This window comes from Leucoraja erinacea, chromosome 14 (assembly GCF_028641065.1).
Source record: "Leucoraja erinacea ecotype New England chromosome 14, Leri_hhj_1, whole genome shotgun sequence".
Classification (NCBI taxonomy): Eukaryota; Metazoa; Chordata; class Chondrichthyes; order Rajiformes; family Rajidae; genus Leucoraja; species Leucoraja erinaceus.
In genome coordinates this window covers 10,194,043-10,218,867 of record NC_073390.1, presented here as the reverse complement: position 1 = coordinate 10,218,867, position 24,825 = coordinate 10,194,043, and the positions used below count along the sequence as shown (strand labels likewise).

Below are 24,825 nucleotides of genomic sequence, written 5' to 3'. Positions count from 1 at the left end.
TGGATATATTCAGCAGAACAGGCTGCGAATTTGGAAAGAGCGTTTGTTTTCTTAGTTGAGCAATCTTTCATGAGAGTTTTGGTGGATCATCGTTGACCTGTTGACTGATGCTGTCCAACTTGCTGAGTATTTCCAGCAATTCAAGATATAGTTTAATATCTACTCTGTACTGCAGGTGACTTGTGTTCAAGAAGAGATTGTCCTTAATAGTTATGACGTTTAATAAAATTGTCACGGAATATTCTGCAAGACTACCTCGAAGGGTACATAAAAAAGGTGCATGAGGGGTGCCTTTTTAAAATATCTTCCCATCTCTCTTAAAAGCGCCGAGGTTTTGTTTCATTTTAGGTTTAGCTCTCCACAATCAGACAAAAAGTAGCAATTTGTCAACGGAAGTGCAGATTTTGAATCTGGCATGGACTTTAGTGTTCATTTTTAATCAGCTATTTTTAGACTGAAGTAGGTTTATATTTAATGGTGGGTGGTTTAAAGTGAAGGAAGAATTGTGTACAATTGGTAAATGTTACAGTAGTTATCTGCATAATGGATATTAAATGTTTGTCAATATCTGAAAAAATGAAATAGAACATAATACAAAGTTATCATAGAATAATTCCTGCTGGTGTTACAACAGTTATGGTTAGAGACTCCCACATACAAGAATGCCATATATAGCAATTGCAACAAACAGTCCAACTAAGGTTTGGGTAGTTTCCAGAAATTTGACACCTAAAATGCAGGAAAGAAACAGTGCTGGAGTAACTCAGCGTCTCTGGGGGACACATATAGGTGACATTTCAGATTGGGATCTTTATTCAGGCAGCATGTTCTCCAGAGATAGACACAAAAATCTGGAGTAACTCAGCGGGACCGGCGGCACCCTTTTAGGGTCGAGACCCCTGAAACATCACCCATTCCTTCTCTCCAAGAGATTCTGCCTGTCCCGCAGTTACTCCAGCTTTTTGTGTCTATCTTCATTGTAAAATTGAACATATTTGTATTAATGTAATCAATTCAAAAATTGCATGTTACCTGGAACTCATCCCTCTTTTTTATACTTGTTCTTCTTCATGGAAATGATTGTATTCACTGAACACACGCTGGCTCCAGTGCTGGCGCCGTACATGGCAGCCGCGCCAACAGCCTGACACGTCTTTTTCTTCGTTTGCTGTATTAGTCTGTGTTTACTTGTATATATTTAGTGTACTTTAGATTCTGTATTATGTGGGGGGATGGGGGGAGGGGGAAACCTTTTCATCTCTATCCTCGATGGACAATAGACAATAGATGCACGAGTAAGCCATTTGGCCCTTCGAGCCAGTACCACCATTCAATGTGATCATGGCCGATCATCCCCAATCAGTACCCCATTCCTGCCTTCTCCCCATATCCCCTGACTCCTCTATTTTTAAGAGCCCTATCTAGCTCTCTCTTGAAAGCATCCAGAGAACTTGCCTCCACCGCCCTCTGAGGCAGAGAATTCCACAGACTCACCACTCTTTGTGAGAAAAAGTGTTTCCTCGTCTCCGTTCTAAATGGCTTACTCCTTATTCTTAAACTGTGGCCCCTGGTTCTGGGCTCCCCCAACATCGGGAATATGTTTCCTGCCTCAAGCGTGTCCAAGCCCTGAACAATCTTAACTTTTAAGGCGACTTTTTCATATCTCCATCTGCACTGCGGCTTTAACATCCTGGAGCTGGCGGTCCCTTTGTTAGGGATTGACTGCGGGAGCTCCAACCGCAGGAGCTTCAACCGCTCCGATTGCTGACGGTGGGAGCTTTGATCTTTGCGATTGTCCGAACCGCAGGAGAAAAGAAGGTATAAGTTATTTGTCTTCCATCACAGTGGGGAATGTGAGGTCGCCGAAAAACAAGATGGATGTGCTGCCTGCACTGGTGAGGTCTCGGAGGGAGCGCTGTGAGTGCAATGATCTCGGTGTTTTGCGGGAACATGGCTCCATGAGGACAGGGCTCACTCCTGACAGGGCTCTCACTTAACCCTTTTTCTCTGTTGCCAGCAGGGCAACCTAGGCAGCTTTATAGGTTGCCAAATGACAGTTTAGGTCGTCATTTAAGACGGCTTGCATAACGCGTGCGATAATGTGCTTTGATGAAGTGCGTAGTTACCAGTCGGAATTATGCTCAATGAAGCATTCACATATTATTTCTGCTTCAAATAAAGTCACAAACATATTCACCAATCAAGACATGATATATACCATAATGACATGCAGCAAAATTATAATACAGTATCTCAACTCTTTTTACACGTTGCAATGAATAAAATTTCTATTATTTCTTTCCACTTCCAAACAAAAATGTGGTTGGATTATTCAGCGTATGATCAACCCCAGGCTTGGCGATCGCTTCACACAACACCTCCACACAGTTTGCAATAAACAACCTGATCTCCCGGTGGCTCAACACTTCAACTCCCCCTCCCATTCCAAATCCGACCATTCATTCCTGGGCCTGAGTGAGGCCTCGCAAATTCCTGGGCCACAGTGAGGCCCATCGCAAATTGGAGGAACATCACCTCATATTTCGCTTGGGTAGTTTACACTCCAGCGGTATGAACATTGGCTTCTTCAATTTCAGGTAGTCCTTGCTTTCTCCCTCCTTCCCCTGCCATTCCCAGCTCTCCCACAGCCTACTGTCTCCGCATCTTCCTTTCTTTTTCCCACACCACCCCCCCCCCGACATCAGTCTGAGGAAGGGTCTCGACCCAAAACGTCACCTATTCCTTTGCTCCATAGATGCTGCCTCACCCGCTGAGTTTCTTCAGCTTTTTTGTCTACCACCCATTCACACAAGTTCTGTTCTCCCACTTTTCTCACCCACTCCCTACACATTAGGGGCAATTTTACAGGGACAAGTTAACCTACAAAGCCAATGCGTCTTTGGAATGTGGGAGGTAACTCACACGCTTGCAGGTAGAATGTGCAAATTCAATAGACAGTGCCCGAGGACAGGATCGAACACAGATCTCTGGCATGTGAGGCAGCAAGTCTACCAGCTGTGCCACTATATTTTGTTTTCCAACACAAAAAAATTATACGTTGATAACATTGGTTACAAAAAAAACCTATCCATTTTCAGTCTTAAATCTTTAAATCACGCTATGTCCCCCTTTACAGCTACTGTATGTTTTAATTCAGTTCAAGACTATGGGGCAGTACATTGGCCATAAAGTTGCTGCCTAAAAGTGCCAGAGACCCAGAATTGATCCTAGATATGGGTGCTGTCTATATGGAGTTCGCTCCTTTTCCCTTTGAACGCATGGGTTTTCCTCCGGGTGCTCGTGTTTCCTTCCACATTCCAAAGGTGTGCAGGAACCTTTTTCAGACCCAACCCAAAACGTAACATTTTCCTTTCATCCAAAGATTCTGTCTCCAGCCTTTACTACAGCTACAAACGTTACTCCAGCTTTTTGTGTCTATCTTCAGTTTAAACCAGCATCTGCTGTTCCTTCCTACACACACGATACTTTACGATAGAACTTGTGTGTGTGTACGATAGAAATTATGTGTGTGTATATATATTACACACACATATATATATTTAAATATACACAGTTTTGTTTTCTCGTTTGTAACATTGTTTACAGAGTACTATGTTTACATATTCTGTTGTGTTGCTGCAAGTAAGGATTTCATTGTTGTAACTGGGACGTGAGAGAATAAAACACTCTTGACTTACGTCGCTAATGTGTGGGACAGAACTAGTGTACGGGTAATCGGTGGTCGGCATGGACTCGGTGGGCCGAAGGGCCTGTTTCCGTGCTGTATCTTTAAATGAAACTAAAAACACTAAAACCAGAGGGAGTCGAAAGAAGGGTCTCTATCCAATTTCTTCTATCTCTGGATAGCTGGCTGCTCCATGGAGTTCCCCTGCACAATTAAAGCATGGAATAGTCCTCACCCTACATAGTTACCCAACCAGGCGTAACTACATTTAGTTTTTGCTTAAGTCCACCATCCACCACCTCCAGTTTAAATTCCAGTTGGAATGTTTTTGGAGGACCAGGAAACCAAGAAGCAAGAGTTATTACAGGGAGTTACTCCAGCTTCAGGGAGTGATTCTGCGTTGGGTTTCATCAGTCGCAGCGACCAGACAGCAATGGCGGCCAGATCTCCCACAATGCAAAGGGAGGGAGAAAGTGCCCGGCATCAATCCGTTGCCGTGGCAGTGTGCATGTGCAGGATGGCTGATGATGTGCTGGCCGTGGTTGTGCGCATGTGCAGGGGGGAGGATGTGCAGGCCATGGCAGTGCACATGTGCAGGGGGGAGGATGTGCAGGCCGTGGCAGTGCGCATGTGCAGGAGGGAGGATGTGCAGGCCGGGGCAGTGCGCATGTGCAGGGCAGCTGAGGATGTTCTGGCCGTGGCAGTGCGAATGTCCAAGGTGGCCGGCCATGCCGGTAGATGAGGAGCGGCCGGAGAGCGGAGACCCAGCTGCCCGGACACGGATGGCGGGCGGAGACGGAGAGTGACAGAGAGAGAGATAGAGAGGGGGGCCCGCTCAGAGTTGAACAGTAGGTGTCCCAGGTGCATGCCAAACCGGGCAAAATGACACGGCTTTTAGGTTGCCCGGCGGGACTTCAGGTGGCCATTGGCAACCGGGCAACTGTTAATTTAGAGCCCTGCAGCGTCTAGTGCGAGTGTGGATGGCTTTCTGACTGTGTGGGCGGACAGGGACTGCAGAGAGTGACAGCGTTAGGAGGTAGTGGCCATAATATGATAAAATTCAACCTGTAATTTGAGAGGGAGAAGATTAAATCGGATATGTTCGTATTTTTGTTGAGCAAAGGTGACTACAGAGGTACGAGGAAGGAGCTGGCTAAAGTTGATGGGAAAGGGACCCTAGCGGGAATGGCGGTGGAATAGTAATGGCAGGAATTTCTGGGAACAATTCGGAATACGCAGGATCTTTTCATTCCAAAGAAGAAAGATTCTAACAGGAGAATGATGCGACCATGGTTGACAAGGGAAGTCAAAGACAGTATAAAACTAAAGGAGAATTCATATAACATTGCAAAGATTAGTGCAAAGCTGAGGGATTGGGAAACTTTTATAGAACAACAGAAGGTAGCTAAAAAGGCCATACGGGAGAAAAGATTAAATACCAAAGTAAGCTAACCAACAATATAAAAGAGGATAACAAAAGTTTCTTCAGATATATAAAGAGTAACCAAGAAGCAAGAGTGGACGTTAGACCGCGGAAAATGATGCTGGAGAAGTGGTAATGAGGAATATAGAGATGGAAAACGAATTGAATATATTTTTTGCTTCAGTGGAAGACACCAGTGACGTGCCGAAAATTAAAGAGAGTCAGGGAGTGGAAGTTACTGAAGTGACCATCACTAAAGAGAAGGGAAGCTGAAAGGACTGAAGTTCGATGTCACTTGAACTGGTTGGATTGCACTCCAGTAATCAGAAAGAGATGGCTTTAGAGATTGTGGAGGCATAAGTGTGATCTTTCAAGAATCACTAAATTCAGGGGTGGTTCCAGACGATTGGAAAATTGCAAATATTAGTCTGCTGTTCAAGAAGGGAGCGAGGCAGAAGAATGGAAACTAAGTCGGTTAGCCTGACTTCAGTGGCTGGTAAGACTTTAGAATGCATTATCAAAGATGGTTTCTGAGTCACGATTAGTGGGCTGAGAAGAGGCAGATGAAGTACAGCGTAGCAAAGTGTGCAGTCGTGCATTTTGGTAGTAGGATTGACTACCAAAGAATACGTATTTGGTATACTAATTTCAAAATAGTATACTATTTTCTAAATGGGAAGTGAATTCAGAAATCAGAGGTGCAAAGGGACTTGGGTGTGCTGGCACAGGATTCCAAAAAAAGTTAATTTGCAAGTCAAATCGGCAGTAAGGAAGACAAATGTAATTTATTTCCAGAGGCTTAGAATACAAAACAGGGATGTAATGCTGAGGTTTTATAAGAGTCAGACGGCGTTTGGAGTATTGTGAGCAGTTTTGGGCCCCATATCTAGCAACGTTACAAAATTTTGAGATTTAAAAAATCAAGTCTGCAATTTATCCCATCAGATAAAGCATAACAATAAGTTTAATTTGACACCTAATTCACTTTCATATCTCAAGTAATAAAAAAGTTATGGCCATTTTCATACTCAGAAATTAGCATCTTGTTCCCTATTGATTTTCTATGGACTTAACAAAAAAGCTGTGATCGAGGACAGTCAAAAGCCCATAACCTTCTTAAAAATTAAGATAACTGAATGAAATTTTCAGTTATCATAGATTGAACCATTCTGAAACAAATATAAAATAATCTTACTTGGGGGACCTGAAATTAAAGCATATAATTAGTTAATTACCCAATTGTAGCTAATTTCAAACTTCAATTACTAGATCTAAACATCTATCCATTTCTTAATAAATGATTAACATTTTTAAATAGCCTAAGTGTCCAAATAATATTCACAAATAATTCACGATAAAACATGATTTTAAAATCTCATTTACATCAATTTATAGGTCAAATGGAAGGAATTTAGTGTTCAATTGCTGTAAATTAAAGTCAATTTAAATCGGCTTTCTAGTGGGTTCCTGTGAACGCGCTGGTTTAGAACGTTCACATTGCGCTGGATTTGTGCCCTCAAATGCCCAGAAAAATACTGCGGGATATAATGAGCCCAAAATGAACTATTCGCTATAGAAAACTTTATATACAGGGTTCTTAAGAAGCCCCTTTTAATGTAAAAATAAGGTACATACCTTTAATTGTTTGCTTTATAAAACCCTGGGGCTGCGAGAGGTCGCGGGTTTAGAGAGTGGTTTTTAAACTACTATAACTATTATACAAGGCCATAAAAACTAATAATACCTTTTGCGACGGGGTCTTTCAGCGATTTTCCGTTAATGATTTACTAGGCTGAACATTTTCGATTGCAACAGCCTAGTAAAAATCGCGTTTTAAACCCGCCCCCTCTAAACAGCGCCAAAATCACACACAAGGGGTGGGGCAGATTCTCAGACACGATTCAGGTAGGTTTTGTAACATACCTACCATATCTAAAGAAGATGATGCTGGTCTTGGAGTAGGTTTACGAGAATGATCCCAGGAATAATTTGGGTTAACATATGATGCTCGTTTGAAGGCACTCGGCCTTTATTCACTGGAGTTTAGAAGGATGAGGGGGCGGACCTGATTGAATTAAGTGAAAAGCCTGGATAGAGTGAATGTGGAGAGGATGTTTCCACGACTGTGAGAGTCTAGGACCAGAGGCCTTAGCCTCAAAATAAAGGGATGTACCTTTTGAAAGGAGATGAGAAGGAATTTCTTAAGTCAGAGGGGAGTGAACCTGTGGAATTCATTGCCATATACAGCTGTAAAGGCCAAGTCAATGGATATTTTTAAGGCAGAGACTGACAGATTCTTGATCAGTAAGGATGTCAAGGGTTATGGGGCAAAGGCAGGAGTATGGGGTTGAGAGGGAATGATAAATCAGCTATGATTGAATGGTGAAGTAGACTTGATGGGTCAAATGTTCCAAGAACGTATGAAGAATTGTTAAACTCTCACAGTTGCCAAACTGAATGGCGGCAGTTCCCTAAAGGGAGAAGGAGGCCACTGTGGCTAACAAATAGTTAAAGATAGCAAAAAAGCAAAGGAGAAGGTATATAACATAGCAAAGATTAGTGGGAAGCTAGAGGATTGTAGAGCTTTTAAAAACCAACAGGAGGCAACTAAAAAAGTAATAAGGAAAGAAAAGATTAATTATGAAGGTAAGCTAGCCAATAATATAAAAGAGGATACCAAATGTTTATTTCAGATATATAAAGTGTAAAAGTGCAAGACATTGAAGTGCTGGAAAATAATGGTGGAGAATTAGTAATGGGGATCAAACAAATGGCGGATGAACTGATTACATGTTTTGCGTCATCCCAAAGTTCGAAAAGGGGTAGCTGTTGAAATTGTGGATACAGTAGTAGTCACCTTTCAATAAACACCATGGTTAGGAATGGTTCCAGAGGACATCACAAATGTGACTCCACTGTTTAAGGGAGCAAAGCAAAAGAAAGGAAATTGTAGGAGCCATTTATATTTGTTAGTATATTATAACCATGTCTAGATATTTCTAGTTTTCTCTTTTTCGGTATGCTTGTGGGTGAGATTTGATACGTAGTTGGGCATGTCTACATCTGAGGAGGCTGGCGTAGCCACAGATATTGGGATTCAGTTTCGCCTCGAGGGATGGTGAAGCAACAGTTTTTTACCACTCTCACACAAGACTCGACACGACAGGGATTAAATAGTTAGTACGAGGGTTTCTTGTTTCGTACTACTTCAATAAAAAAACAATTAATCAAGAAACAACGACTGGAAAATTTCTTTTTGCTATCTGTTAGTGCGTAAGCTATATCTTCAGGACATCCCCGAGTAGTAATGGCAATCAAAGGTTGGACATTGGAAAGTTAAGAACTTGCCATTACAGAAATTATAGGCTAGTTAGTCTGACTTCTGTGGTTGGTAAAATTTTAGTCCATTACCAAGGATGAGGTTTCCGGGTAACCTGATAAAATAGACCAAAGTCAGCGTGGCTTTATTAAGGGGAGATCTTGCTTGACAAATCGCTTGGAATTTTTGAGGAAGTAACAAGCAGGATTGATTAAGGAGATTCAGTTGATGTTGTTTACATTCAGTTGATGTGCATATTTTCAGAAAGCCTTTCTTCGGTAGGTGCCAAACTTGAGGCTGCTAAACAAGATAGGAACCCACAGTACTAGAGCCAAGGTACTAGCATGGATAGAAGATTGGCTGACTGGCAGAAGGCTAAGCATGGGAATAAAAGTGGCTTTTGCTGTTTGGCTGTTCTGCAAGAGTCAGTTCTTACAAGAGTCAGTGTTGGATCTGCTACTTTTCACGTTGTATGTTAATGATCTGGATGATGGAATTGATGGCTTTGTGGCCATGTTTGCAAATGACATGAAGATAGGTGGAGGGGCAGATCGTGTTGGGGAAGCAGGAAGTTTGTAGAAGAAAGTTGGGAGAGTGGGCAAAGAAGTGGCAAATGGAATGCAGTGGTGAAAAATATACAGTCATGCACTTTGGTAGAAGGAATGAAGGCATTGAATATTTTCTAAATGGGTAGAGGATTCAGAAATCAGGAGGTGCAAAGGGACTTGACAGTGTGCAATATTCCCAAAAGTGAAATTTGCAGGTCGAGTCAGTGGTAAGGAAGGCAAATCCAATGCTATCTTTCATTTCACAAGGACTAGGATTTGAAAGAAAGGATGTAATGCTGAGGATTCATGGCACTGGTGAGGCCACATTCGAATATTGTGAGGTGTTTTGGCCTCATATCTAAGGAAGGACATACTGGCATTTGAATGGGACCAGAGGAGGTTTACAGGAATGATCCCAGGGATGATTAGGTTAACGTATGAGAAGCATTTGGTGGCTCTGGGTCTGCACTCACAGAGGTTTAGAAGGATGAGGTGGGATCTTATTGAAACCTAATGAAAGGCCTAAATCAGGGGTCGGCAACCTACGGCCCACGGGCTGGATTCGGCCCGTAACCCAATATCATCCGGCCCACAGGCGGTTTTTTTTTTTCCAATTATTTTTCACAACCTGGGAACTGTAGCCAGTGCCGGGGACGCGAGCTGATTTGGGAGCTGTAGCTCTTCCCGGGGCACGCAGGCGATCCGGGTGCTACAGCCAGTCCCGGGGCACGCGAGGAACCTGGGAACTGCAGAAAACGAATTAAAAAACATGTGAACACTAATGTGAAAAACAACACCAAGTGTCACATTATGGCGATTGACGTGGCCCGCCATCCGCTCACTGACATGGTTGCCGACTCCTGGCCGAGATAGAGTAAACATGAAACGGATGTTTCTGGTAAAGGGAGAGTCTGGAACCAGAGGGCACAGCCTCAGAATAAAAGTACGTACCTTTAGAATGGAGATAAGGAGGCATTTCTTTAGCCAGAGAGTGGTCAATCTGCGGTATTCAATGCCACAAACGACTGTGGAGGCCAAAACATTGGGTATTTTTGAAGTGGAGATTGATAGGTTCTTGATTACCAAGAGCATTATAAAGGTTATGGGGGTAAGGCAGGAGAATGGGGTTGAGAAAAAAATAGAGCAACTATGACTAAATAGCAGAGGACTCGATGGGCCGAATGGTCTTTTAAAATTTCTAACTTTTCTGACAAAATCTCAGGCCATTCAGGGTGTCGACAATGTTCAAATGAAGCACAAAATTAAACTGTTCACGGACACACCAGGACATGGTCTACTTACCGATCACGGAAATCCTGATGAAAGATCTGTTCTAACTTCATCAGAACATCTCTTTCGGTAAGTGGTATAAGGCTTCCATATTTTCTCAAAAATTCATCCAGGAAAGCTGAAAAAAAAAAGATCAAATTTTTGCATGTCCAACAATATACTTGGTTGGAATTGTTTGCTAAAACAAAGTGCAGAAATAACCAGTTCAAGCTTGATGGCTGGGCTGACAATTTCCAAGTAGCATCTATTACTGTACAAAGCATTATTATCTCATCTAAACAAAATTAAGGATAAAATTGTTAATAATCTGATATAGCCAAGCCATTAAAATATAATTGGATGCCTCCCATAAGACACATTTCTGATACTCAGAAACAAAACACTAGAGACAGATAAAGAGATTCATGGAAGACAAAATACTGATTTAGCATTTAAATAAACAAAGAACTTGCATTATATATTTCTCATAGCAATAATCCGACTCATTCAAACATATTTCTGAAAACAATCAAGGATTTAAAACTGAAAGCTTCATTAAAAATCCAATTGGTCTTAAAGGTCTGGCCTTGATCATTGCAGAGTTAGTCCACCTCTAATTGACTGTTGTCCCTTTGGCTAAGAGGAGTAAAATAAAAGTGGGTGTGGAGAGGAAAATCTAGAGGAAGGAGCATTTAATAAAAAATAATCAAATAATTGCCCTCTCCTGATTACTGTTAGACAAGTACAAGTGTGTCCTTGTCAGCAATCAATCCCCTCACCAACACAAATGGGAAATGACTACATATAAAGTTTAGCTATTTTACAATGGGACCCTCTTTGGTCAGGATATGTGCAAACTGGAAAAACTATCTCTAGTTCAACCATCAGATGAATAAGATTATTCAACGTGGTGGCCAAGAAATGCTTCGGCAGAAATTTTAATTCTTATTTTCCTTGCAGATAATTTTTTTCTTGCGGGGGGAGTAGAAGACGTTGTGGTTGCCCCATTGAAGGAAAGGGATGGAGGATTTGGGGAGGATGCAGAAGTGATTTCCCAGAATTAGTGTATTAGCTATATGGGGAGATTGGACAAACTTGCACTGTTTTCCCTGCAGTTTCAGAGGTTGAGGGGATAACTGATAAAAGTATATAAAATTATGAGAGGCATAAATAGGGTTGACAGTCAAAATATTGTGGAAATGTCAATGACTTGGGGGTATAATTTTAGGATCAGTGGAGAAGTTTAAAGGAGATGTGCTGGGTATTTTGGGTGAGTCTTGGAACGCACTGTCAAGGAGGTGTTGGAAGAAGATATAATAGCAGCATTTAAGAGGCTTTTAGATCAGCACATAGATAGGAGATGGAAAGATATGAATCATATATAGGCAGCGGAGATTAACGTGGCATCATGTTCGGAATAAAAATTGTGGGTTCAAGGGACTGATTCTGTACTGTATTGTTCAATGTTGGTAAAATGGAACTCTAGAATTACTGAAAGAGTTAATGTCTTGCTAAGAAATTTTTATCTTTATCTATTATTCAAGGCGGATGCAAAGCAATCGACTATTAATAGGAAATGTCCTTCAATAAAAATCTGAAATAAATAAAAATGTTGTTTTCTTTGAATAACTGATCACTCCTAGAGAAGAAGCAAGATGTTCCTCCATAAGATCGTCACACATTAATGGACAGAATATCCACAGACCATGCTAAATCAGATGAACTTAAAGATTTGGAACGTTCAAATTGTGGCAGGAAGTGCCATCCTATCACATTCCTGAAGGACGGTAGATTCCAAAAAGATTCACATTCCACGTTTTTGCACTACGCATTGTAACTGTGTGGACAATTTTTAGATTTGATTCTGAAGATTCTCGCAACATTTAAGAAGGATTTGGATGCATTCTTGGATCACCAAAGTATGCCAGACAATAGACCAAATGGGATTAGTACATATAGGTACTTAATGGTTAGTCCAGACATGATGGGCCAAAAGGCCATTTTTGGTTGTATGACTGTGACTATTTATTTAAGGGATTGTCACAAGAAAATCAAATAACTTGTAGGCACCAGAAGTCTAAAACATAAGAATAAAATGCTGAAAATAGTCAGCAGGCCAGGCAGCATCTGTAGAAAGGGAAACAGTTATTATCTCAAGTCTGAGACCAATGCTCTGGTTCTGACAAAGGTTCCAGGACTTGAAATGAAAACTACTTCAACTATCAAGACACCTCCAGATATGCTGAGAGCTTCCAACATTTTGGACAGACTATCCATAGACCATGATGCTAAATGAGTCTGAGGTTCTCGACCCAAATCGTCACCCATTCCTTCTCTTCAGAGATGCTGCCTGTCCCGCTGAGTTACGCCAGCATTTTGTGTCTAGGTGGTTCAGGGTGTTCTGTCTTACAGAAATATAAATCGGAGTGATCAATTCACTGGTGGCGGTTGAATCATGTCCAACTGAACCAGGCTTGGCTATGTCCAATTGAACCTTCGGGTAACCGCTCTTTTTCTGGTAGTGCTTCCTAGATGTTTGAGAGAAGGATTCTGAAAGTTCTCCCAGCTGGGATTTAACTTTGCCATATTCGAATTTGGTATCCAAGTCAATGCCAGCTGGTCTGCCAGGTTTTATCCTTTCAGTTTCAGGAGCGGTTACGGTGCAACTAGCACCTTGCATGACCATTTTAGAAGGAATTGTAAGAGTCAATCATATTTGAAGATCTGCAGACACATATAAATAGTGTAAACTAAAGATGATACATGAAGGACATTGGTGAACCATCATTAATAATAACTTTGTTTCCCCTTAAATTCCAGGTTAAATAGCTATTTAATTTTCAATGGTAGACAAAAATGCAGGAGAAACTCAGCGGGTGAGGTAGCATCTATGGAGCGAAGGAAGAGGTGACGTTTCGGGTCGTGACCCTTCTTCAGACTGATGTGAGGGGGTGGGGGGCCGGAAGAAGAAAGGAAGAGGCGGAGACAGTAGGCTAAGGAACCGCTGGGAAGGGGAGGGGAGGGGAAGGAGGGATAAAGCAAGGACTACCTGAAATTGGAGGTCAATGTAAACTACCCAAGCAAAATATGAGGTGCTGCTCCTCCAATTTGCGGTGGGACTCACTCTGGCCATGGAGGAGGCCCAGGATAGAATGGTCGGATTCAGAAATGGGAGGGGGAGTTGAAGTGCTGAGCCACCGGGCGATCAGGTTGGTTAATGCGAACTGAGCGGAGGTGTTGGGCAAAGTAATCACCAAGCCTGCACTTGGTCTCACCGATGTAGTTGACACCTAAAACAGTGGATGCAGTAGATGAGGTTGGAGGAGGTGCAGGTGAACCTCTGCCTCACCTGGAAAGACTGCTTGGGACCTTGGATGGAGTCGAGGGGGGAGGTAAAGCGACAAGTGTAGCATTTCCAGCGCATGCAAGGGAAAGTACCGGGGAGGGGGTGGTTTGGCTGGGAAGGGACGAATTGACCAAGGAGTTACAGAGGGAGCGGTCTCTGCGGAAAGCCGAAATGGGAGAAGATGGGAAGATGTGGCCAGTGGTGGATCCCGTTGGAGGTGGCGTAAATGTCGGAGGATTATCTGTTGTATGTGACGGCTGGTAGGGTAGAGGTGAGGACAAGGGGGACTCTGTCCTTGTTGCGAGTGGGGGGGATGGGGAGGGAGAGCAGAGTCACGGGGTATAGAAGAGACCCCGGTGAGAGCCTCATCTATAGTCAAAGAGGGGAACCACCATTCCCTAAAGAATGAGGACATCTCCGATGCCCTGGTTTGGAACACTTCATCCTGGGTGCAGATGCGGCGTAGATGGAGGAATTGAGAGTAGGGGATAGAGTCCTTACAGGAAGCAGGGTGGGAAAAAACTGTTGTCCAGATAGCCATGGGAGTCAGTGGGTTTGTAGTAGATTACATTTTAATTTAAATTTCACGTCTGTTACGATATGATTTGAATTCTGCACTCCAGATCGTGAATACAGTACACAATAGTGTAATTAAATAAACATTAGCACACCCTGTACCATCTTCAGTGTATATTGGCTTCACTAGTCTTGAGTATAGAAGTTGGACTGTTATGTTACAATGGTACAAGACATTTGTAGCATCATATTTAGCTTTGGTCACTCTGCTATAGGAAAGATGTTATTAAGCTGGAACGAGTGCAGAGAAGAATTATGAGGATGTTACCAGGACTTGAGTTATTGGGAGAGGTTGGGCAGGCTAGGACTTTATTCCGTGGAGCACAGGAGGATGAGGGGTGATCTTATGGAGGTGTATTAGATCATGAGGGGAACCGATAGGGTAGATACACAGTCTTTTACCTAGAGTAATCAAGAACCAGAGGACATAGGTTTAAGGTGAGAGGGATAAGTTACCCGAGGGGCAAGGTTTTCACAAAGGGTGGATATATGGAACAGGCTACCAGAGAGGATAGTTGACGCAGGTACTAACAACATTTAAAAGACATGTGGACAGGTACATGGATAGAAAAGAATATGGGCCTTTGGAAGGATATGGACCAAATTTAATTTAGTTTAGAGATAGTGTGGAAACAGGCCCTTCGTCCCATCAAATCCATGCTGACCAGCAATTCCCTCACATTTACACTATCCTACACACACTAGGGACAATTTAACCAAGCCAATTAACCTACAAACCTGTACGTCTTTGAGTGAGGGAGGAAACTGGAGCTACCGGGGAAAACCCATGCAGGTCACGTGGAGAATGTACAGGCTCCGTACAGACAAGCACCCATGGTCAGGATCTAACCTGGGTCTCTGGCACTGTAAGGCAGCAACTCTACTGCTGTGCCACCATGCCACCCAATGTGAGGTAGGACTGGTGTAGATGGGGCATCTTTGTCAGCATGGACACGTTGGACATTGTTACTCACAAATGGTTATTCTGCCACCATCTCGGAGTAACCACACCCTCTAGCATCAAATAACCAACAAAATGGGATGAGAATATTGCAATTTGCAGAACAGTCAGAGTTGATATTTATACTCTACACTTATTGTACATGATTATAATCTTAGGAAATAGTAAATTTTCTTAAACCAGAAACTGTACCATGAATACAGGACATTAATCGTTCAGTGGCAACAGAACAGGTTCGAGATTCATTCTCCTTTCCTTTCTCAGCCTGACATCGAGCTGGCTGCTCAGTCCTCACCAATGCATGGCCAGAACGTTCCTCTGAAGATCTATAGTAAATGTGGTCAAGCAGCTGCGGCTGAAGCACAGGACACGGCTCACCACTTTGCCAACATACTGACTGTCCGCTTTCAGTCCCAGGAACACTGGTGTGATTGCATGGACGTGCAGTGGATTCCGCTACAGCATTGATGACCTGCATCTCCCTGTCACAGACTGGGGTTTGGTTTAAATATCTTCCCTGCGAGGCAGCAAACAATTGGGACGATCCATCAGTCTTGGGCCACTTATCAGGGGCTACAAGCCGATTAACACAAGCATCCAAACCAAGCGGGCTTGAACCAGAACGCACTATGTCTGTGCTTTCATTTGCCATTTGATTATTAAGTTCAGCTGAATGAGCAAAATGGGGCATTTGAGTGTGCAAAATGTCCATCCCTTCACCAAGGGGCATTTTTGAAACTTCACAACAATTAGCCAGGCACAAATTCTTAATTTGCTTTGCTTTCTCCGATGTACCACAATTCTGATCTGAAGCAAAGTTCATGTTCTGAGTGGATACGTCGCCTTTGGCAGCTGGTTGTGAGGAAATATCAAATGCCATTTTATCCAAATGCTGGGCAGTTTTTGGGGGACTTACGCAGACAGTACCCAATGATTGTGTCCGTCTTAGCTTCTCTTTTCTCTGACTGACAACCTTTCTCCGTCTGTTTTTACAATTAAATATTCTACAACGGAAACTAAAGAGGGAGGAAGGTTTCCTATAGAGCAGAGAGATTTTGTGCCCTTTCAGCTGTCGTTTTGTCTTGCGAGGTAAATTATTGGATACAAAATCTTTACTTGCTTGGAAGTCTATTTTGTTATATCCATTTGATAGCTTCTGATTTATAATGTTGTCCTGAAGCCCACTATTTTTCCTCGGTGCAGACTTGGGAAATATAGCTTTTGTAGCTAGATCAGTTAGATTTCTGGAGACCGGCTTACAACATAAAATGGTTGATTTACAATCCGAATCAGGACCAACTGTACTGCTGTTCCAAATGTCACACCCCTTACTCTCCACTTCCTCATAGGATGCCAAAGATGCTGGGGTACACACTTCCTTGGTTGCCGTGTCATCGGCTCCTGAGGCCAGGAATGATTTTTTCTTCAGCGTCACTCGCATGCATTCAATGCTTGCCGGAGACCCACACTGCTGACAATCTGGAAGGGCCTTCTTTAGCACAGACTTGGCCCGCTTTTTCCTGATTGACAGCCATAGACGTTGCTTCTGCTGATAATAAAACTGTCTTTGCGAGCACAACGAGCCATCCAATCGGTTCCATTTGCTGTGGTGGCATCTCAGTTGTTCGCTGAGGTTTACTTTTAAGAATCTTTTACAGCATTTGTTATTGCTGTGCTCCTTCATACTCTGTCAGTTTGTCTGTGAAGAAACATTAAAGAAAGTTTTAACATAATACAATATCAATTATTTCTTCCTTTTTTGAAAGGAACATCAAATTTATGTTTTTTTGTTGAAAGTGATAAATAATCAGGCAGACTTTAAACATATGGTTTACAAAATGAAATTAAGCCCAAACCCACTTAAACTCCTCTTCCTTAGAATTGGCCTTGTGGATAATTTATAAAACAAATACAGATAATCACATACCAAACATGATCCATGCCACAACACTTCAAAATAAACCCTGGAAATAATAGACAAACAAATTCTAAAATGGGTTTACCAATTGCTGTACAAATGGCATTTGGAAATTTGCCTTAAATTTTAGACGTTGAATTGACATTAAACTGTTTCTCTCCCTAGCTCTACACCCCATTGATTATGCAGAATGCTCCCCATCCCGTAGTTAGCCAAAGGAGAAACATAACTGTTCTAACATTGGGTAACTTTGACCAACAGTTTAGCGATGCGTTAAATTGCCAGCTATTGCCAGTAGCATTTTTTAAATTATTTGTACGGTGTGGATAACATTTATTGCCATTTCTATTTACCCTCAAGATGGCAGTGGGCTACCTTTGGAGACAATACTCCCAGAATTGGGAACTCCAGCATTTTTCCAAGTCAGAACTGTATACAATTTGGAGTTAATTTGTGTAATGGAATAACCATGCACTGGGTAGCAGAGATCAGTAGTTTGTGAGGTACAATCAGAAGTGGCCTAAAGGAGCCTGCCTGCGGCGACTTTTGCGGAGCTCCGGTAAATAAAAGGCTCAACTACAAACTTCCAACAACTTACCTGGATCTGAAAAACTGCAGAAATCGGTGCCGTTTCGGACAAGCTGCTTGAGCACCTCAAGGCTCTCGCAATTTCGCGATCTCCCGCAGCTGCGGGAACCCCGGACTTTAAACTTTCCCACGCTGGCTGTGGAATTCCCGACCCGACTGAGGATCCCAGGTACGGTACCTGGAGACCCCGGGATGACCCCCAGAGCCGACGGGCTGGATCTCCCAGGAACAACGGAGCTGGAGCTGCCGACTTTGAGGGAACCCCCGTTCGTTACGGAGCTGGAGCTGCCGTCTGTGAGGGAATCCCCGTTCCAGCGCAGGTCCGCAGAAACAGCAAGTACAGTACCTGGAAACAAAGGGGAAGCCTCCATTGTGTCCGGAAACGTGGCCGACGGGCAGGACTCCAGGTCAGAATGAAGCGCAGGGGACTTCGGCCCCCTCTCCCTACTATCCTACTGGCTAATGTACAGTCCCTTGAAAATAAAGTGGAGGACTTAAGGGCAAGACTGCTTTATCAAAGGGAGCTGAGGGAATGCTCTGTGTTCTGTTTCACAGACACATGGCTCACCCCCAGCTCTCCAGACTCAGCGGTCCAGCCTGAAGGGTCCTCCATCCACCGTATGGACCTACCCTGGCATCTGGGAAAGGGAGAGGAGGGGGCGTCTGCCTCATGGTCAACTCTGCGTGGTGCTCAGACGTGGCAGTCCTGTCCAACTCCTGCTCTCCACACCTCGAACATCTGGCGGTGAAGTGCCGTCCCTTCTACCTCCCAAGAGAATTCACCTCCGTTATCCTGACCGCGGTCTACATCCCACCCCAGGCAGACGTCCGTCTGGCACTGGAGGAGCTGCACGCCATGGTCAACAAACACCAGACGTCTTACCCCGAGGAATTTACCACCATTGCTGGGGACTTCAATAAGGCGAACCTCAAGAAATCACTCGCCAACGTCCACCAACATGTCTCCTGCTGCACCAGAGGACCTAACACCCTCGACCACTGCTACACCACCATCAAGAATGCCTATTGTTCTATCCCTCACCCTCACTTCGGTAAGTCCGACCATACCGCGGTGCTGCTTCTTCCTGCCTACAGGCAGCAATTGAAGAGCGCACCCCCAGAAGTGAGGACAGCAGAGCTGGTCGGGGTGGTGGTGCAGAAGAACAACTAAAGGACTGTTTGGAGTCTGTAGTCTGGGCAATGTTCAAGGACTCGGCAACGGACTTGAACGAATACGCAACAGTCGTTACAGACTTCATAAAGAAATATGTGGAGGACTGCATCCATCAAAAAGGTCAAAAGGGACTTCTGCTCCAAACTGGAGGATGAGAGATGTTCGGCAGCTGTGGTGTGGCCTGAATGCAATCACCTCCTACAAGGCGAAACCAGGAGGCAGCTCGAATGTCGGTGAAACATCACTCCCTGACGAGCTCAATGCGTTTTACGCACGCTTTGACAGGGAGAATACTGATGTGCCTTCCCGATCCCCCCATTCGCTGTGATGGCATTTCAGTCACAGAGGCCGACGTCAGGAAATCCTTCAGAGGGGTGAACCCCCGAAAAGCACCTGGTCCTGATGGTATACCCGGTCGTGTTCTAAAAACCTGTGCGGACCAACTGGCGGGAGTTTTTACGGACATTTTCAACCTCTCACTTCTGAGGTCTGAGGTCCCCACCTGCTTTAAAAGGGCATCAATTATACTGGTGCCCAAGAAGAGTAAGGTGACGTGCCTCAATGACTATCGACCAGTGGCACTAACGCCAGTGGTAATGAAGTGCTTTGAGAGGCTGATCATGGAGCAAATCAACTCCTACCTCGACAAAAACCTGGACCCACTGCAGTTCGCTTACCGCCACAACAGATCAACGGTGGATGCGATCTCGCTGGCCCTCCACTCCGCTCTGGACCACTTGGACAACAAAAACTCATATGTCAGGCTGTTATTCATCGATTACAGCTCGGCATTCAACACAATTATCCCTTCCTAACTAGTTACCAAACTCGCAGAACCGGGTCTCTGCACATCCCTCTGCAACTGGATCCTCGACTTCCTCATCCACAGACCACAGTCTGTTCGTATTGGTGGAAATGCGTCAGCCTCGATAACAATCAGCACGGGAGCACCTCAAGGCTGTGTGCTCAGCCCCCTGCTGTACTCACTCTATACCCATGACTGCGTAGCCAACCACAGTGCGAACTCCATCATCAAGTTCGCTGACGACACCACTGTTGTGGGGCGTATCACTGATGGGGATGAGTCAGAATATAGAAGGGAGATCGAGCAACTGTCCATATGGTGCCAGCGCAATAACCTGGCCCTCAACACCAGCAAAACCAAGGAACTGATTGTGGACTTTGGAAGGAGTAGGAGGGGGACCCACAGCCTCATTTATATCAACGGGTCGATGGTTGAAAGGGTCAAGAACTTCAAATTCCTGGGCGTGCACATCTCTGAAGATCTTTCCTGGTCCGAGAACACTAACGCAATTATCAAAAAAGCTCATCAGCGCCTCTACTTCCTGAGAAGATTACGGAGAGTCGGTTTGTCAAGGAAGACGCTCTCTAACTTCTACAGGTGCACAGTAGAGAGCATGCTGACCGGTTGCATCGTGGCTTGGTTCGGCAATTTGAGCGCCCTGGAGAGGAAAAGACTACAAAAACTAGTAAACACTGCCCAGTCCATCATCGGCTCTGACCTTCCTTCCATCGAGGGGATTTATCGCAGTCGCTGCCTCAAAAAGGCTGGCAGTATCATCAAAGACCCACACCATCCTGGCCACACACTCATCTCCCTGCTACCTTCAGTTAGAAGGTACAGGAGCCTGAAGACTGCAACAACCAGGTTCAGGAATAGCTACTTCTCCACAGCCATTCAGCTATTAAACCCGGCTCGGACAAAACTGTTAATAACTGTTATTAATAACCACTTTCTGCTATTTGCACTTTATCAGTTTATTTATTCATATGTGTATATATTTATATCATGGTATATGGACACATTTATCTGTTTTGTAATAAATGCCTACTATTTTCTGTGTGCTTAAGCAAAGCAAGAATTTCATTATCCTATACAGGGACACATGACAATAAACTCACTTGAATTGAACTTGAGTAACTGCCATGCATATTGTGACAGTGTAGCCATGATGTACAGATGAATGGGGAAATGAATATTTAAGATGGGCGAATGGCTACCAATTAAACCTAAATTGCAAATAATGCAGCAGACTGAGTAATGCACAAAAATACTTTTTGCTTTGTTTAAAATATAAATGTTCAATGAAAATAAAAGATGTGAACTTAGGGCCTTTCATGCCATCTGAACATCCCAATCACTTCTTTGAATTGCAGTCACTGTTGTTAATGCAGGGAAAACAGCAGAACATTTGCATACAGCCAACTCCCACAAATAGCTGCATGGCGTTTTCCTTTAGTAATGTTTTCCAAAGGCCATGGAAGCAAAGAGGGCGGATTTTGTCAGAGATTTAGTTGATTGTGCGCATATTGTACATGTGCGTATGTGTGCAAGTCTTCACTTTCCAGTCAAATACTGCTAGGTGACAACTGAACCGTGTTGTATTTTGCCTTAAGTCAAGAAGAACACAATTTACAGCACCAGTTTGGCCTTACCATATCTAAGTGACATTTTAATTGGATACCAACATCTAGCCTTGCATTAACAGAACATGTCACTTATGAACTCGGCAGAATCTCTCCTAACTTATTGCAAAGAGGATCCATAACTGACTGAGGGGGCATTTTCCTTCCACTAGTTTTCACAAGATGCCAGTGGAGAGAGTAATACAATCAATTTCAATAAGGGGATGGAACCTTCCATTAAATTAACAAGATACTTTACCCAATAGTCCCCAATTTTTAAAAACCTATTAATAAGCTCAAGGGATTTGTACATCATTCAAACAGCCTGTCATATACTGCACATTCCCCATGAACTAACTTTGCTGCTATGTTAGAGGGCATAAAGAGTCAATAACCAGGTTGTCGATCAAAAAATCACACAGACCAGACTGGGTAAGAAGGCAGATGTGGTTTGTGATGGGCAGTAAATGCTTGCTAGTGACATTTACATCCTGTGAATGAGTTAAAAAAAACTTTCCTGAGGGACATTAGTGAATCAGTTGGGTCACCGCAACAATCCAGTATTTTCATGGCAACCTTATAGAAAACAATTTTTTCACCTAATTTTAAATGGCCCAGTTGTTGATGTGGGATTCAAATACATGCTGCCACATTAATGGTATGGGCTTCCAAAGAGCAGAAATGTAATCATCATACTGGTAGACCTGCCTAATTTATGAAAAATGTAAGCTACCAGTTAGAACAGCAGCATTTTAAGAATGTTAACAAAAAGGTCAATCACACCAATGAAAAGGTGGCAGTGAAATATTAAGATGAAGCATTTGTGAATGATTATATGAATGTGAATGAAAACCTACACTGTAAGTCACGAAAAAGCACTGGAAACATCTGTGCAAAATAAATAAATAACAGCTTTAGCTGAAGGGCAAATCATCTCATTAGAAAATAGATTGCAACTATATTCACTCATATGTGTTCTACTTTTAAAACTAACAATGCTGCAAGTTTCATTAACACTTTAAAATGATCTGTGGTACTTTCAAGATGAGAAAGAACAAAATGAGCAAGCCAAGTGCATCTTAAAGTACGTTTTGGAAACAAATACGATGTCTGTTTTGACAAAACAAGATCTTATGTTACGGCCAAACACAAAACATTCTAAAATTTAATAAAAATTACATGCATATGCTACAATTTATAAAGATGCTTATTTCAAATGATTACATGTAATGGAGCTCAGATATGCTATTCTCTGTTAACACAGCATCATTTAAAGATGTTATGTAAACAAATACGCTATAATGATTATCCAGTCATATCTGTTGTCATTCTTCTGTTTAAAAAGTCTGTGTATCTTTTGTTACTGCAGACTACAGTTGACACTTAAGTATTTCAATCATGCAATATTCATGGAGCATCCTGATTGTTTTATGATTTGATTACAGTCTTTATAGATCACCATAGAAAAAAATTATAATTTGAAAGTACAACAAACATCAATACAGTTTTCTTATAGTGAACACAGTACTTCATCCAACACTTACCACCAGTACCTGGATGCCAAACAGTACATGTCCCTTCTTCACCTGATCCCCATGCAGTCCCTGCCCCATTGAACCTAAACTCCTGGGCAAAGGCCATTCCACACCCTGCATCTGGCTCCCCAGACTATGTCCCTGGCCTCCCATTGCATCTGATCCCCAGGCATTACTCGCCCAGCCCGGCCCCCAATCCCGAGACAGTATCTGCCCACCACCTGCCCTTGATTCCCAGGCACCACCTGCCACTCCAGTCCCTGATGCCCAAGCAATATTTTCCCATAACCTGGTCACCAATCCCCAGGTAATACCTGCCCAGATCAGTCATTGATTCAGCCAGTACCTGCCTACAACCTGGACATTGATTCCCAAGGTAAAACCTGCCCACAACCTACCCTCACTCCCCAGGCATCCTATGCCACACCAGCCCCCGATTCCCAGTCAGTACCTGCCCACAACCTGGAGATTGATTCCCAAGGTAATACCTGCCCACAACCTGGATATTGAATCCTAATCAGTACCTGCCCATAATTTGTACACTGGTCCCCAGTCAGTACCTGTCCACAAACAGGTCAGTTCCTTCTCCCAATCCCCAACCTGGACCGTACTCCAGTATTTTGTGGCTATGCTCCCTGATACCCAACTAGTACCTGCCCACAACCTGGATATTGAATCCTAATCAGTACCTGTTGATAATTTGGACATTAGTCCCCAGCCAGTACCTGTCGACTACCTAGACACTGATCCTCAGTCAGTATCCGCCCATAACTTGGACATTAAATCCCAATCAGCACCTGCCCACAACCTGGAGCCTGATTCCCAGGCAGCGCTAGTCTGCCCTGTGTCCCGCACCCACCCTCTCCCCAGCTCCCTGAGAGATCCCCCATCACGTCCCTCACCCACGGGCCCTCGCTGCTCGCAGGCCGGCTCCCCGGCGCCACACAGCGGGCTGCTCCACTCTCCCACTGGAGATACGGCGTTGCTCGGCCATCACGGACGCAGGGAGGGAGGGAGGGGGAGGGGGGGGGGGCGGCGGTTACCTGGGCGCAGCCGCTACCCGTGACGCGCCGGTCGCTGCCGCCGGCTGCCCGCCGCCATGTGCCGGCTCTCTGCGCTCGTCCCCTCCCCGGCCCGGCCCGACCGGCCCGCCCGCCCGCCGCGCAGGCGCACGCACTGCCCAGCCCCCTGCTCAACGGTCGCCGCTCCCGCGTCATCGAGCGAAGGACGAGGCGTCAGACACGGCCCCTGGCGAACCAGCGAGCGAGCGCGCCCGCCCCCTGCAGGCGGCAGTGGCCGGAGGACCGGGGAGCGGCGGATGGCGGCGGCCTGCGGCCAGCGACCAGGTTGGACCAAAGATCTTATAGCGGAGCAGGATCTTTGGGTTGGACATGCACAGACTCAGAGGGGAAATGTCGCCTATTTATGACTAAAGGAGGGTCTCGACCCGAAACGTCGCCCATTCCTTCTCTCCCGAGGTACTTACTGCCTGTCCCGCTGAGTTACTCCAGCATTTTGTGTCTGTCTTCAGTGTCCTTCAGAGATCCGCTGAAATACTCCAGCATTCTGTCGAAATAAAGAACTGCAGAAGGTACCCCCAAAAAAGCTGGAGAAACTCAGCGGGTGCAGCAGCATCTATGGAGCGAAGAAAATAGGCAACGTTTCGGGCCGAAACCCTTCTTCAGACTTAAGTACAAAGAACTGCAGATGCTGGTCAATACACAAAAGGAGACAAAGTGCTGGAGTAACTCAGCAGGTCAGGCAGCATTTGTGGTCTGACCCCTCTTCAGTCTCCAGAGGTGCTGCCAGACCTGCTGAATTACTCCAGCACTTGGTGTCGATTTTTGGTAAACCAGCATCTGTAGTTCCTTTTGCCTCCCTGATACTCAGTTCTCTAGGCAGCCAACTATTTTGTTTCAGCAAAAAATACTACGTGCTGGAGCAACTGAGCTGGTCAGGCAGCATCTGTGTGTGTGGTTTGCACATTGTCCCTGTGACCGCGTGGGTTTCCTTCGGGTGCTCCAGTCGTCCCCCCCCCTCCCCATCCCAAAGACGT

At 44.2% G+C, this 24,825-nt stretch overlaps 1 protein-coding gene across 1 annotated transcript in view; it reads right to left on the bottom strand.

Annotated features, from left to right (window-relative positions):
* LOC129703256 (sentrin-specific protease 5-like) overlaps positions 1–23,919 on the bottom strand; it is a 39,242-nt gene extending 15,323 nt beyond the window's left edge. The window contains exons 1-3 of the mRNA XM_055645569.1: positions 23,813–23,919; positions 15,320–16,826; positions 10,278–10,383 (exon numbers count right to left, since the gene is read on the bottom strand). Of these exons, the coding sequence (XP_055501544.1) occupies positions 10,278–10,383; positions 15,320–16,811 (1,598 nt within the window). The 5' untranslated portion in view covers positions 16,812–16,826; positions 23,813–23,919. The remainder of the gene's footprint in view (positions 1–10,277; positions 10,384–15,319; positions 16,827–23,812) is intronic.
* Positions 23,920–24,825: the final 906 nt, after the last annotated feature.